The sequence below is a fragment of the Rutidosis leptorrhynchoides genome, chromosome 2 (genome assembly GCF_046630445.1).
Source record: "Rutidosis leptorrhynchoides isolate AG116_Rl617_1_P2 chromosome 2, CSIRO_AGI_Rlap_v1, whole genome shotgun sequence".
NCBI lineage: Eukaryota > Viridiplantae > Streptophyta > Magnoliopsida > Asterales > Asteraceae > Rutidosis > Rutidosis leptorrhynchoides.
The window spans coordinates 578684816-578699529 of record NC_092334.1 but is presented as its reverse complement, the minus strand read 5'-3'; the positions used below and the strand labels follow the sequence as shown (position 1 = coordinate 578699529).

General features: G+C 34.3%; 1 protein-coding gene across 3 annotated transcripts; it reads left to right on the top strand.

Annotated features, from left to right (window-relative positions):
• Window positions 1-8316: 8316 nt before the first annotated feature.
• LOC139893240 (uncharacterized) lies at window positions 8317-13066 on the top strand. 3 transcript variants are annotated; one of them, XM_071876394.1, is made up of 5 exons: window positions 8317-8370; window positions 9249-10283; window positions 10962-11156; window positions 11522-11727; window positions 11933-13066. In XM_071876394.1, the coding sequence occupies exons 2-5, from the start codon at window positions 9378-9380 to the stop codon at window positions 12801-12803; spliced, it is 2178 nt and encodes a 725-aa protein (XP_071732495.1). In that variant the 5' UTR covers window positions 8317-8370; window positions 9249-9377; the 3' UTR covers window positions 12804-13066. The 3 variants fall into 3 exon arrangements, with proteins under 3 accessions (XP_071732495.1, XP_071732497.1, XP_071732496.1); XM_071876395.1 differs by lacking the exon at window positions 8317-8370 and adding an exon at window positions 8574-8578; XM_071876396.1 differs by lacking the exon at window positions 10962-11156.
• Window positions 13067-14714: the final 1648 nt, after the last annotated feature.

Genomic DNA, 14714 nt, shown 5'->3' with positions numbered 1-14714 from the left:
AGTTAGTAGTTTCAAAATATACTTATAACTTATTGTTATTAATACAAAATGAGATATTAAAACATCCTTAGATCATGTTAAATATGTATATATACATATATATACACAAACGTATAATTATCATATGTTATATAGTTCGTGATATCATCGGTCAAACTAGACGGTCAAACGTTGTGTAAAACTCTTTTCAAAAACATAAATCTCAACAATTTGGATTGCTTATCATGTTGGTAAGGTTTAATTTATGTAAATATTAATCTTATAAGTATAGAATGATCAAAAAAGTGCGGGTCATTACAGTTTCTTATTGACAATAAATCTGCTTACGTTTTATTTGATTCGGGTGCGGATAGAAGCTATATGAGTAGAGATTTTTGTGCTAAATTAAGTTGTCCATTGACGCCTTTGGATAGTAAATTTTTACTCGAATTAGCAAATGGTAAATTAATTTCAGCAGATAATATATGTCGGAATCGAGAAATTAAACTGGTTAGCGAAACATTTAAGATTGATTTGATACCAGTAGAGTTAGGGAGTTTTGATGTGATAATCGGTATGGACTGGTTGAAAGAAGTGAAAGCAGAGATCGTTTGTTACAAAAATGCAATTCGCATTATACGAGAAAAAGGAAAACCCTTAATGGTGTACGGAGAAAAGGGCAACACGAAGCTACATCTTATTAGTAATTTGAAGGCACAAAAACTAATAAGAAAAGGTTGTTATGCTGTTCTAGCACACGTCGAGAAAGTAAAAACTGAAGAAAAGAGCATCAATGATGTTCCCATTGCAAAAGAATTTCCCGATGTATTTCCGAAAGAATTACCGGGATTACCCCCACATCGATCCGTTGAATTTCAAATAGATCTTGTACCAGGAGCTGCATCAATAGCTCGTGCTCCTTACAGACTCGCACCCAGCGAGATGAAAGAACTGCAAAGCCAATTACAAGAACTTTTAGAGCGTGGTTTCATTCGACCAAGCACATCACCGTGGGGAGCTCCTGTTTTGTTTGTCAAGAAGAAAGATGGTACATTCAGGTTGTGTATCGACTACCGAGAGTTGAACAAACTTACCATCAAGAACCGCTACCCACTACCGAGAATCGATGACTTATTTGATCAACTACAAGGCTCGTCTGTTTATTCAAAGATTGACTTACGTTCCGGGTATCATCAAATGCGGGTGAAAGAAGATGATATTCTAAAGACTGTTTCAGAACACGTTACGGTCATTACGAGTTTATGGTCATGCCGTTTGGTTTAACTAATGCACCAGCTGTGTTCATGGACCTTATGAACCGAGTGTGTGGACCATACCTTGACAAGTTTGTCATTGTTTTCATTGATGACATACTTATTTACTCAAAGAATGACCAAGAACACGGTGAACATTTGAGAAAAGTGTTAGAAGTATTGAGGAAGGAAGAATTGTACGCTAAGTTTTCAAAGTGTGCATTTTGGTTGGAAGAAGTTCAATTCCTCGGTCACATAGTGAACAAAGAAGGTATTAAGGTGGATCCGGCAAAGATAGAATCTGTTGAAAAGTGGGAAACCCCGAAAACTCCGAAACACATACGCCAGTTTTTAGGACTAGCTGGTTACTACAGAAGGTTCATCCAAGACTTTTCCAGAATAGCAAAACCCTTGACTGCATTAACGCATAAAGGGAAGAAATTTGAATGGAAGGATGAACAAGAGAAAGCGTTTCAGTTATTGAAGAAAAAGCTAACTACGGCACCTATATTGTCATTGCCTGAAGGGAATGATGATTTTGTGATTTATTGTGACGCATCAAAGCAAGGTCTCGGTTGTGTATTAATGCAACGAACGAAGGCGATTGCTTATGCGTCTAGACAATTGAAAATTCACGAGCAAAATTATACGACGCATGATTTGGAATTAGGCGCGGTTGTTTTTGCATTAAAGACTTGGAGGCACTACTTATATGGGGTCAAAAGTATTATATATACCGACCACAAAAGTCTTCAACACATATTTAATCAGAAACAACTGAATATGAGGCAGCGTAGGTGGATTGAACTGTTGAATGATTACGACTTTGAGATTCGTTACCACCCGGGGAAGGCAAATGTGGTAGCCGATGCCTTGAGCAGAAAGGACAGAGAACCCATTCGAGTAAAATCTATGAATATAATGATTCATAATAACCTTACTACTCAAATAAAGGAGGCGCAACAAGAAGTTTTAAAAGAAGGAAATTTAAAGGATGAAATACCCAAAGGATCGGAGCAGCATCTTAATATTCGGGAAGACGGAACTCGGTATAGGGCTGAAAGGATTTGGGTACCAAAATTTGGAGATATGAGAGAAATGGTACTTAGAGAAGCTCATAAAACCAGATACTCAATACATCCTGGAACGGGGAAGATGTACAAGGATCTCAAGAAACATTTTTGGTGGCCGGGTATGAAAGCCGATGTTGCTAAATACGTAGGAGAATGTTTGACGTGTTCTAAGGTCAAAGCTGAGCATCAGAAACCATCAGGTCTACTTCAACAACCCGAAATCCCAGAATGGAAATGGGAAAACATTACCATGGATTTCATCACTAAATTGCCAAGGACTGCAAGTGGTTTTGATACTATTTGGGTAATAGTTGATCGTCTCACCAAATCCGCACACTTCCTGTCAATAAGAGAAGATGACAAGATGGAGAAGTTAGCACGACTGTATTTAAAGGAAGTCATCTCCAGACATGGAATACCAATCTCTATTATCTCTGATAGGGATGGCAGATTTATTTCAAGATTCTGGCAGACATTACAGCAAGCATTAGGAACTCGTCTAGACATGAGTACTGCCTATCATCCACAAACTGATGGGCAGAGCAAAAGGACGATACAAACGCTTGAAGACATGCTACGAGCATGTGTTATTGATTTCGGAAACAGTTGGGATCGACATCTACCGTTAGCAGAATTTTCCTACAACAACAGCTACCATTCAAGCATTGAGATGGCGCCGTTTGAAGCACTTTATGGTAGAAAGTGCAGGTCTCCGATTTGTTGGAGTGAAGTGGGGGATAGACAGATTACGGGTCCGGAGATTATACAAGAAACTACCGAGAAGATCATCCAAATTCAACAACGGTTGAAAACCGCCCAAAGTCGACAAAAGAGCTACGCTGACATTAAAAGAAAAGATATAAAATTTGAAATTGGAGAGATGGTCATGCTTAAAGTTGCACCTTGGAAAGGCGTTGTTCGATTTGGTAAACGAGGGAAATTAAATCCAAGGTATATTGGACCATTCAAGATTATTGATCGTGTCGGACCAGTAGCTTACCGACTTGAGTTACCTCAACAACTCGCGGCTGTACATAACACTTTCCACGTCTCGAATTTGAAGAAATGTTTTGCTAAAGAAGATCTCACTATTCCGTTAGATGAAATCCAAATCAACGAAAAACTTCAATTCATCGAAGAACCCGTCGAAATAATGGATCGTGAGGTTAAAAGACTTAAGCAAAACAAGATACCAATTGTTAAGGTTCGATGGAATGCTCGCAGAGGACCCGAGTTCACCTGGGAGCGTGAAGATCAGATGAAGAAGAAATACCCGCATCTATTTCCAGAAGATTCGTCAACACCTTCAACAGCTTAAAATTTCGGGACGAAATTTATTTAACGGGTAGGTACTGTAGTGACCCGAACTTTTCCATGTTTATATATATTAATTGAGATTGATATTTACATGATTAAATGTTTCCAACATGTTAAACAATCAAACTTGTTAAGACTTGATTAATTGAAATATGTTTCATATAGACAATTGACCACCCAAGTTGACCGGCGATTCACGAACGTTAAAACTTGTAAAAACGACATGACGATATATATATGGATATACATATGGTTAACATGAGATTATGATAAGTAAGTATCTCCATAAGTATATTAACAATGAGTTATATACATATAAACAAGACTACTAACTTAAGGATTTCGAAACGAGACATATATGTAACGATTATCGTTGTAACGACATTTAAATGTATATATATCATATTAAGATATATTAATATATCATAATATCATGATAATATAATAATTTAACATCTCATTAGATATAATAAACAATGGGTTAACAACATTAATTGAGATCGTTAACTTAAAGGTTTCAAAACAACACTTACATGTAACGACTAACGATGACTTAACGACTCAGTTAAAATGTATATACATGTAGTGTATTTAGATGTATTAAAATACTTTTGGAAGACTTCAAGACATATATCAAAACACTCATACTTAACGAAAATGGTTACAGTTACTTTCCCATTCTTTTCTTTCATCAAGAATTCTAGTCGTATTTTTACCCGTATTATACACAGCTTCAAAACGTACTTACTATGGGTATATACCAATAGGAACTAGCATGGGATTCCACTCTTGATTATGTCATGTATGACTAATCAATTTTAACTTCTACCATGAGCTAGTCAACTAACTAGAACTCCTTTTAACCCCACTCACCACTCACCAATTACCACTCATCATTCACTCCATTTCACTTCCAATTCTCTTTCTAATTCTCTCTCAACACACCCACACTATTATGAACGTATTTTTTCAGTAGTTAATCATCATCTTCATCAAAAATCACTTCAAGAATCAAGCTATAATCATCATAGGAAGAACACTTCAAGAACACTTCAAAAATCCCTTCAAGTTTACTAATTTACTTCCAAGCTTTCTAATCCATTCCAAGTAATAATCTAAGATCAAGAAATCTTTGTTATATACAGTAGGTTATCTTTCTTATTCAAGGTAATATTCATATTCAAACTTTGATTCAATTTCTATAACTATAAACTATCTTAATTCGAGTAAAAATCATACTTGAACTTGTTTTTGTGTCATGATCCTACTTCAAGAACTTTCAAGCCATCCAAGATCCTTTGAAGCTAGATCATTTCTTATCACTTCCAGTAGGTTTACCTACTAAACTTGAGGTAGTAATGATGTTCATAACATCATTTGATTCATATATATAAAACTATCTTATTCGAAGGTTTAAACTCGTAATCACTAGAACATAGTTTAGTTAATTCTAAACTTGTTCGCAAACAAAAGTTAATCCTTCTAACTTGACTTTTAAAATTAACTAAACACATGCTCTATATCTATATGGTATGCTAACTTAATGATTTAAAACCTGGAAACACGAAAAACACCGTAAAACCGAATTTACGCCGTCGTAGCAACACCGCGGGCTGTTTTGGGTTAGTTAATTAAAAACTATGATAAACTTTGATTTAAAAGTTGTTATTCTGAGAAAATGATTTTTATTATGAACATGAAACTATATCCAAAAAGTATGGTTAAACTCAAAGTGAAAGTATGTTTTCTAAAATGGTCATCTAGACGTCGTTCTTTCGACTGAAATGACTACCTTTACAAAAACGACTTGTAACTTATTTTTCCGACTATAAACCTATACTTTTTCTGTTTAGATTCATAAAATAGAGTTCAATATGAAACCATAGCAATTTGATTCACTCAAAACGGATTTAAAATGAAGAAGTTATGGGTAAAACAAGATTGGATAATTTTTCTCATTTTAGCTACGTGAAAATTGGTAACAAATCTATTCCAACCATAACTTAATCAACTTGTATTGTATATTATGTAATCTTGAGATACCATAGACACGTATACAATGTTTCGACCTATCATGTCGACACATCTATATATATTTCGGAACAACTATAGACACTCTATATGTGAATGTTGGAGTTAGCTATACAGGGTTGAGGTTGATTCCAAAATATATATAGTTTGAGTTGTGATCAATACTGAGATACGTATACACTGGGTCGTGGATTGATTCAAGATAATATTTATCGATTTATTTCTGTACATCTAACTGTGGACAACTAGTTGTAGGTTACTAACGAGGACAGCTGACTTAATAAACTTAAAACATCAAAATATATTAAAAGTGTTGTAAATATATTTTGAACATACTTTGATATATATGTATATATTGTTATAGGTTCGTGAATCAACCAGTGGCCAAGTCTTACTTCCCGACGAAGTAAAAATCTGTGAAAGTGAGTTATAGTCCCACTTTTAAAATCTAATATTTTGGGATGAGAATACATGCAGGTTTTATAAATGATTTACAAAATAGACACAAGTACGTGAAACTACATTCTATGGTTGAATTATCGAAATCGAATATGCCCCTTTTTATTAAGTCTGGTAATCTAAGAATTAGGGAACAGACACCCTAATTGACGCGAATCCTAAAGATAGATCTATTGGGCCTAACAAACCCCATCCAAAGTACCGGATGCTTTAGTACTTCGAAATTTATATCATATCCGAAGGGTGTCCCGGAATGATGGGGATATTCTTATATATGCATCTTGTTAATGTCGGTTACCAGGTGTTCACCATATGAATGATTTTTATCTCTATATATGGGATGTGTATTGAAATATGAAATCTTGTGGTCTATTATTATGATTTGATATATATAGGTTAAACCTATAACTCACCAACATTTTTGTTGACGTTTTAAGCATGTTTATTCTCAGGTGATTATTAAGAGCTTCCGCTGTCGCATACTTAAATAAGGACGAGATTTGGAGTCCATGCTTGTATGATATTGTGTAAAAACTGCATTCAAGAAACTTATTTTGTTGTAACATATTTGTATTGTAAACCATTATGTAATGGTCATGTGTAAACAGGATATTTTAGATTATCATAATTTGATAATCTACGTAAAGCTTTTTAAACCTTTATTGATGAAATAAAGGTTATGGTTTGTTTTAAAATGAATGCAGTCTTTGAAAAACGTCTCATATAGAGGTCAAAACCTCGCAACGAAATCAATTAATATGGAACGTTTTTAATCAATAAGAACGGGACATTTCAGCAACCCGGTGCAACATCAGCGCACCAAACATATTGAGATTGACATCCATTTTGTTCGTGACCATGTTCTTAAAGGTCATGTTCGGGTTATTCATGTTCCTTCTCGGTATCAGTTTGCAGACATCTTCACCAAAGGCTTATCTACTGCATTGTTTGATGAGTTTTGATCCAGTTTAAGCGTTCGCAGAGCTCCCACTACAACTGCGGGGGGATGTTAGATGGATATAGTTTATGTATTGGTTTATTTGGCCCGTGTTCTATAAGGGCCCGTTAACTTATCTATAGTCCATTAGGTTTATCACTTATTCTACTACTATTTATTGTAATGTAATCCGCAGCCATCATCATCAAACAATAATATTACGCTGTTTATCAAATGATTTAACAATAATTATGTCAATTAAGGCCGTGACGAGGCATATCATAGGTATAATTGTACCGTTTACAACCGAGAACTCATGGATTTCATTATGTTGGAGTAGTATCATAGCTATAATAATTGTGCAATTTACAATCGAAAACTCGTGGATCTCATTATATTGAAGTTATACTCGATTTTCCATCGGTAGTTTAGATCATTAGTTTTAAATTGCATGCAAAATCTTCCAATTAAGAGAGAATCCATCTTTCAATTGTATTTTATTAACCCCGGGAATTCGCGGGTATTAAATTAGTTAATTAATATTAAATATTATATTAAATATTATAATTATAATATTAATAGTACATAGTACATTGAGGCACCATTTTCCCCGAATTTCCAAATCTCTGTCGCTATCCCTGATCGTTCACTGAGGCACCATTTTCATACAAGCAAATTGGTATTGTCTTAATCTCAAAGTTACGAATCAGATATACATTCAATTTAAACACGCTATCTAATACGATCTGAGCCAATTTGAAAGCCGTTGCGAGTTGATAAAGTGGCATAAGGGTTTAAGTGTGAGCCTCACATTTGAGTTCAACTCATACAACCATTTTTTATGTCGATTACTCATCATAACTATGTTCAAATTTCAACTAGTAAACATAGATTTAAGCACTTAATCTATTATTTAAACAAGTTGATCGAGGAGATCTAAGTATCTAACTTAACTAACCTCAAAGTTGAACACGTTTTGAATTCCAAGGTTTTAGGGTTTATGTTTGTTGAAATGTATGTATATGGTTCAATCTGGTTCTGGAATAGTGTTTAGATTGTGTGGGTTGAGTTGCAGAGTCGATAGTGATGATGAAGGACTGGAGTTGATAGCTTGTAGATGGAAGTGTGCTGTTTGTGTAAAGATTAGAAGTCAGGTTGAAAGTTATTTGTGGCTGTTGCATCAAGTGCAGTTCCTGAGGGACTAAAGATGTAAATATGAGTATTTAAGCTTATTATTATTATTCTCAACTCACAAAATACGTTTTCTCTCCAATTCTAGGGTTTCATTATCTTCGTGAAGCCTTGTTGATATAATCAATCGGTAAGGCATTTTTTGATATTCATTGTGTTCTTGAGTTTAATTCATGTCTTATAACAATGTTTTAAATTGATGATTTTTTGATGATTTGACAGTATTTCGTGCACAGTAAAAGCTCTTTTTCATCTTCTCTTTCTCTTGATTAAGCTTTCAAAGTTGTGAAACTTTAGTTTCGTTAGGTTTTACATCAGATTTTATTACATACATAAATGTAATCATCATATTTTCGATATCATTTATTTATCTCCTCAGTAAAATTAGTTTGTTCTCTTAGTCTGTTTGTAATGAGCCTTATAATATAGTCTGTATGTCTACATTGATAAATTTGTTAGATATGATGAAACAAGCTGTGAACGAATGAATCACTTTTTGTATAAATTATAGAATCATGAAATTGGCTAACCTTTGATCTTGTGTTGTATGGTTATTGTCTCATTTTAGGGCTAACAACGATTGGTGCCCATAATTACTTTACTCTACATATATAATAGGAAGTTCATTTGAGACCCTTGCAAAGACAATGTTAACTCGTATAGTCGTATATATTTGGATGGTCCATATCGACTCTATTTACATGTGATTTGTAATTTGTAATTACGTTTTAAATAACTTGTGATTATATATATGTGACATTTATACACATGCTTAGAGCTTTAGAGAAAATATATATTAAAAGCTTAGTAGGGGTGCAAGTCCCACTTACGGAAGTTGTATGTAGGGTGTGTGTGAGTCTGCTCATAGTAAACTGTGAGTGTGAAGTTCGTAGCAGCAGTTTGTTTTTCTTTTTTTTACTATATTTATTTATCCTGCAACAATATTGAATGAGATTAAGTATATTATTTCCGTTTCATCAGTTTACTGATACTTAAATATAACTTCAGGCACCTTGGATTGAAGCGTACACAACAGCATTAGAGTATATTCTGAACTTTTCTAAAAGCAACATTATAAGGGTTTTATGGATTATACAGGTTACATTTGTAGAATTCTGGATTGAGAGAACAAGTATTATGGCAGAAGAAGATAGAATAAGCAACTTGCCAGATGAAATTATTCATCGCATTCTCTCTTTTCTTGACCTGAAGTATGCTATGCAAACTAGTTCATTGTCCAAAAAATGGAAGCTTGTTTGGACTTTATTAACCCAACTTAACTTAGATAGTTACAAGTTTTCTGATATGTCTCATTTTGATAAATTTGTGAATCATGTTCTATTACATCGCAACCATCATAAAGAAGTTTCAGTATTAGAGCTAAGATGCAGGGGAGCAGCTACACGTTCTAGTGTTGCAAGTATTGTGCGCTATGCTTGCTTTCATAATGTTAGGCGACTGAATATAGTATGGTGTGGTACTATGTTCCCTGAGTTTGTTTTCAGTTGTCGGGCTCTCAAGGATCTCACCCTTGCAGTCGAGGATCGTACCTCGTGTTCTGCAAGATCCTACATATCAGCATCAGGTTGGGACTTTCCAACTTTGGAAAAGTTGAATTTAAAAAATTTCCAAATAAGTAATCGTAAGAATACACTCATCAGCCTTTTTTCCAAATGTGTGAAGCTAAAGGACCTCACCTTATGTGAGATCAGTATGCATGGCTTGGTGGAATTAAATCTTTGTCTCCCGCAACTTTCTAGTCTTTCAGTCACAAGTTGTTATCGTTACCCAAAATTTCTCAATGTGGTTGCTCCTCAACTTCAAAATTTGACCGCATCTGTTGACTTTGTTGATGCACTTCATCGCAGTGATCTTTTGCAGATGTACACTGTACAGGGCTTTGATTATCTTGAGAAAGTGAATCTCGCATGGCCTGAAATTCATAATGTATTGGAAAAGAAGGCACGTCTTTCCCAACTACTCGGTGTATTCCAGAAACTATATAGTACCAAATGTCTTATCCTTGATGCGTATGTCACTATGGTATGTCAATATGTCATACACAATTTCTTTTACATGTTACTAAGAGCATCTCTAATGCAAAAAGCTTTCTAAGGTTGTTTTACAATGCCATTTAGTTTTATAAGAATTGTTTTTCAAATAAGCATCAACTCTAGAATGACAAAAGTTTTTGTTCTTACGAACTATACTCACAAACCTATACAAAAACTTTACTTCAAAAGGTTAGAATTTCAAGCTTTCGGAAATATAATTTTTTAAAGTTTTTTGTTTATTTTAATAGAAAAAATGATCTTTCATTGGAGATGCCCTAAATTAAATTGTGATTACATGAATGTATCACATCAAATGTTTTCACCCCAATGTATGCACCAAGTCTTTTCACAAATGTCTATAACAACTAATCTTACACTAAAGTAACATACTAACTTTGTTTTAATTAAGTTCCAATCAAGATTTATGTCAGTAACATCAATAAATCACATCAAATGTTTTCACCTAGTATTAAATGGTGACCCAATTGACTCATCCACTTTGACCAAGAAAACTGTCTAATAGATCAGGTTGCTCCTTGATGCCGATGTGGATTAAAATAAAAATGTTTTGTTGTAGTTATATTGCATTTTATTTATCCTTTTGTGCACGTTTGAACACAATGCTGAAAGTAGTTTCTGTTTCTTTGTATACAATATGTACCACAAGGTTCTTTCATCATCCCTGGATCAGTTGTTGCTTGAACCTTGTCCATTTAATAACTTAAAGTGTTTGAAGATTAATACGATGCTGGTAACAAGAAATGGACGTAGTGGCTATGTAGTTGTACCTGTTCAACTGAATAACTACTTTCTTGACAAGTCTCCAACTGCCACTTTCATTACAGATTATCCTCAGCCTCGGGTGAATACAACTGCTCAAATTTAATTCCTTGTGATAAATTATATTTTGAAAAACATGTCGAACTATATAATGTGGAAGTTAACTTACATAGCCATTAGGGATGTGTTTAAGATTTTTGGACGTGCATTATTCACATGTACTATCATGGTAACTATCCCACTATTTTTTTTAAACCACCTCAACCACTTTTATGTATTATTATTCGTACTATTTATGCACCGAATTTTTTCTTAAGAATAGCCCTTGAAGGGCTATGATCAGAAAACTTCTTACTAATTTTTTATACATAATAATTGAATGAACCTTGGACCAATATAAGTATTCTGTTGGGTTTTATATCATAGCAATCTTATTTTTGTTTGCAGGTGACACGGAAGACACCTGTGCAGAAGGTACATGATGATGATGCAATGGCTAATAAGTTAGCCAAGTCGGAATCAGTAATAAAACAACAACTAGATACTTTATCCAAAGATAAGAGACTGTTGGAGGCAAAAATACTGATGCAAGATCAAGTTGCTACAAAGCAGAATGAGACGTTTGTGGCCGAAATAGCAATGAAAGATAAAGTAATTGCAAATCGATTACTTTTAATATACGTTTTTTACTTTTATACGCATCTACTAGTGGGAACGATTTTATACATTTTTAGCAGTGTGAAGTTGTATTGTTTACTCACTTATAGTAAGTTTAAAATATTTATATTTATATACACTTATAACAACAACATATGCAGGATGAAGTGATTTTTTAATAGAACTTTTTCCATTGTGGGTGCCACGTAAGAGGTTTAGACAGCGGTTACGTGATGATGCACGGGCTAAAAAGACGGCCAAGTTGGATTTAGAAAAACAACCACTAGCTGATACTATAATAACCCAAGACAAGGAAATTTTGGATTTAGAAAAACAACCTAATACTATAACTGAAGCGAAGGAAATTTTGGATGCAAATATACAGATGCAAGATGAAGTTATTAGTAAGCAAGAGTCTATGTTGGAGGCCAAAATACAGATGCAAGAGCAAGCTATTGCAAAGCAAAAGGCAATGTTTGAGGCTCATATACATATGCTAGATCAAGTTATCATAAAGCAGAATGCTAAAGTGCAGGTGCAAGATCAAATTATTACAGGGCACAAGGCAATGTTTGAGGATCAAAGACAGATGCAAGATCAAGTTATCACAAAACAGAAGGCGATGTTTGAGGCTAAAATACAGATGCAAGATCAAGTTATCACAAAGCAAAAGGCCATGTTTGAGGCTAAAATACAGATGCTAGATAATGTAATTGCAGAGCAGAAAGCAAAAATACAAATGCAAGATAATATAGTTGCAGAGCAGAAGGGAAAAATACAAATGCAAGATAATGTAATTGCAGAGCAAAGGGATAGAATACAGATGGTAGAGGTAGCAAAGTTGGATCACGAGAAATTGATTTCATATGTCATTAATTCCAAAATAGCAGAACTGAAAGTACAAGTTGAGAGTGGGAATCCAGATTTTGAAGTGACTCGCTCGATAGGGTCTGAGATCAAATCAGTTATGGAAATGATACCCGAGAGCTTAAAGGCAGTCATGGACGCACAATTTTCTTTTGAGTATGTACAGTTGAAGAGTTTTTTCGTTACCCACATTGATGCTAGCTAATGGTCAAAGATTGAAACCGACCTGGGGATTATTAATGGATTATAAGCATCACCTTTTCTAATAACATTTACAATCAGTCTGATGTTAGTGTTGCTTAAATTTCTGGGCATCGGTACTGTGTTTCATCTTATGTGCATGACCAAATTTATGTTTATTTCAAGTGTTTGAAATTCAAATTAGTGGTAGTTGCCCGAAGGAAAGCTTATTTGACATTTCCTTGACACACTGGTTTTTCGTTTTTGTAAAACTTGCTTGAAAAGTCTTTTACCATAATGTATTTAAGATGGAACTGCAGGGGTAGGTTTACTTTTTCTTTGACAATGAAACTTAGAGGCTTTGAGCAGCGCTTCAGCCCGCTTTAATTATCTTAAGGTTCAAGTTCTTGCAAGTGGCTCATAGCAGCTGCTTCAGCCCGCTTTAATTATCCACACATTCTATCCTCTGGACATATTTTTCTGTGAGTTCTCTTTGGAAACTACATATTGTAGCCATCATTTTCTTCAAGTTGACTTCAACCTTATCTTAAAAACTGTGAAAATCCTTCACAAATGATGATAATCTGTTCACCATACTCATAATATGCTCTTCCAACGCAGTTTCTACACTGAAGATATCTTGACCCGAGTAACCATTTGTTACCGTGTCACCCTTACTTTTCTCAATTTCTGTAACTAAATTATCGCAAGCTTCATACAAAATCGACATATATTTACGTATCATTAAATTTTCCGTCTCTTTTTGTTTACTAGGGGAATCTAACCAAACAATAGCTTCCATTTCAGATTCAATAGAATATTTGGAAGAAGTTACTTCTCGATGAAGAGTTGCCAATGTCTCAGATAAATTGACAACCTTTGCATGTAAAGATCTTGAATAGATATGCAATTTTTTTTTTTCCGAAAACATTGACATTATCAATGAAATGAAGATATACATGGATCTATTGAAAATCCGGTCTACAAGATATATCGAAAATCTTTTACGACGGCGATTTTTCTATTCAAAGTGTTTCGTGGAATGTGTTAGACCAGATGGATTTTGGGCTTGAGCAACTGTGGGATTGGAGGCTACTGGGTGGGGGTAATGATACATATGCAACTCGCTGTTAATTCTTTGTAAAACTATATAATGTTGGTTGGTCAAAGGGGACTTTTCTGTGATTATTTATTGGTTTAAGTTGTTATGGAAACAACCTAAAAGCAAAATGCAAAAGAAATTGCAAAGTTGAGTTGCCTTGATTCGTCGTAGTAGATGTATTCTCTAATCTTTTCATCTTTCGTAAATGTAAGCTTTATTTCTCACTGTTTTGATGAGGGTAGTTCATCTTCAAAAGATCTTTTGCATGTAGTTTCAACAATGATATCAAGCGTCTACACATCACTTATGTAGAATTTTGGTTACTATATTTAAATATGCAACAAACATCAAGTTTTAACATAAGCACAGTGGGAACATTTGATAAATCGAGTTTTAATCTGGTTCTCTCTAATCATGTAACAATTTTTTCAACTAATAATTAAAATTTAACTATGATTAAAATTGTATTCATTCGACGCGGTCAATTCAATCAAAATTGTTAGCAATGGTCAAAATCACTACGACATTTACCAATTTAATAGAGTTTTTTAACAACCGTCAGTATAAAGGACTGCCTCAGTAACTTTTGCGTACCATGAGGACTATCTACGTCAAAAAAAGCCTAAGGACTGTTTCAGCAATTTGTTACAAACCACATGGACTATCTCAGTAGTTATAACTCCATTTTGTACGGTTATAGCCAAGGTTGGAAAAAACGCGAGACGGGGCCGAAACGGTAGCGACCTCAAAACGTCGCAACGGAAAAAACGGGGCCGAGACGTGGTCGAAACGGATTTGACTAATGTTAACTTTTACATATATAAATATATATTT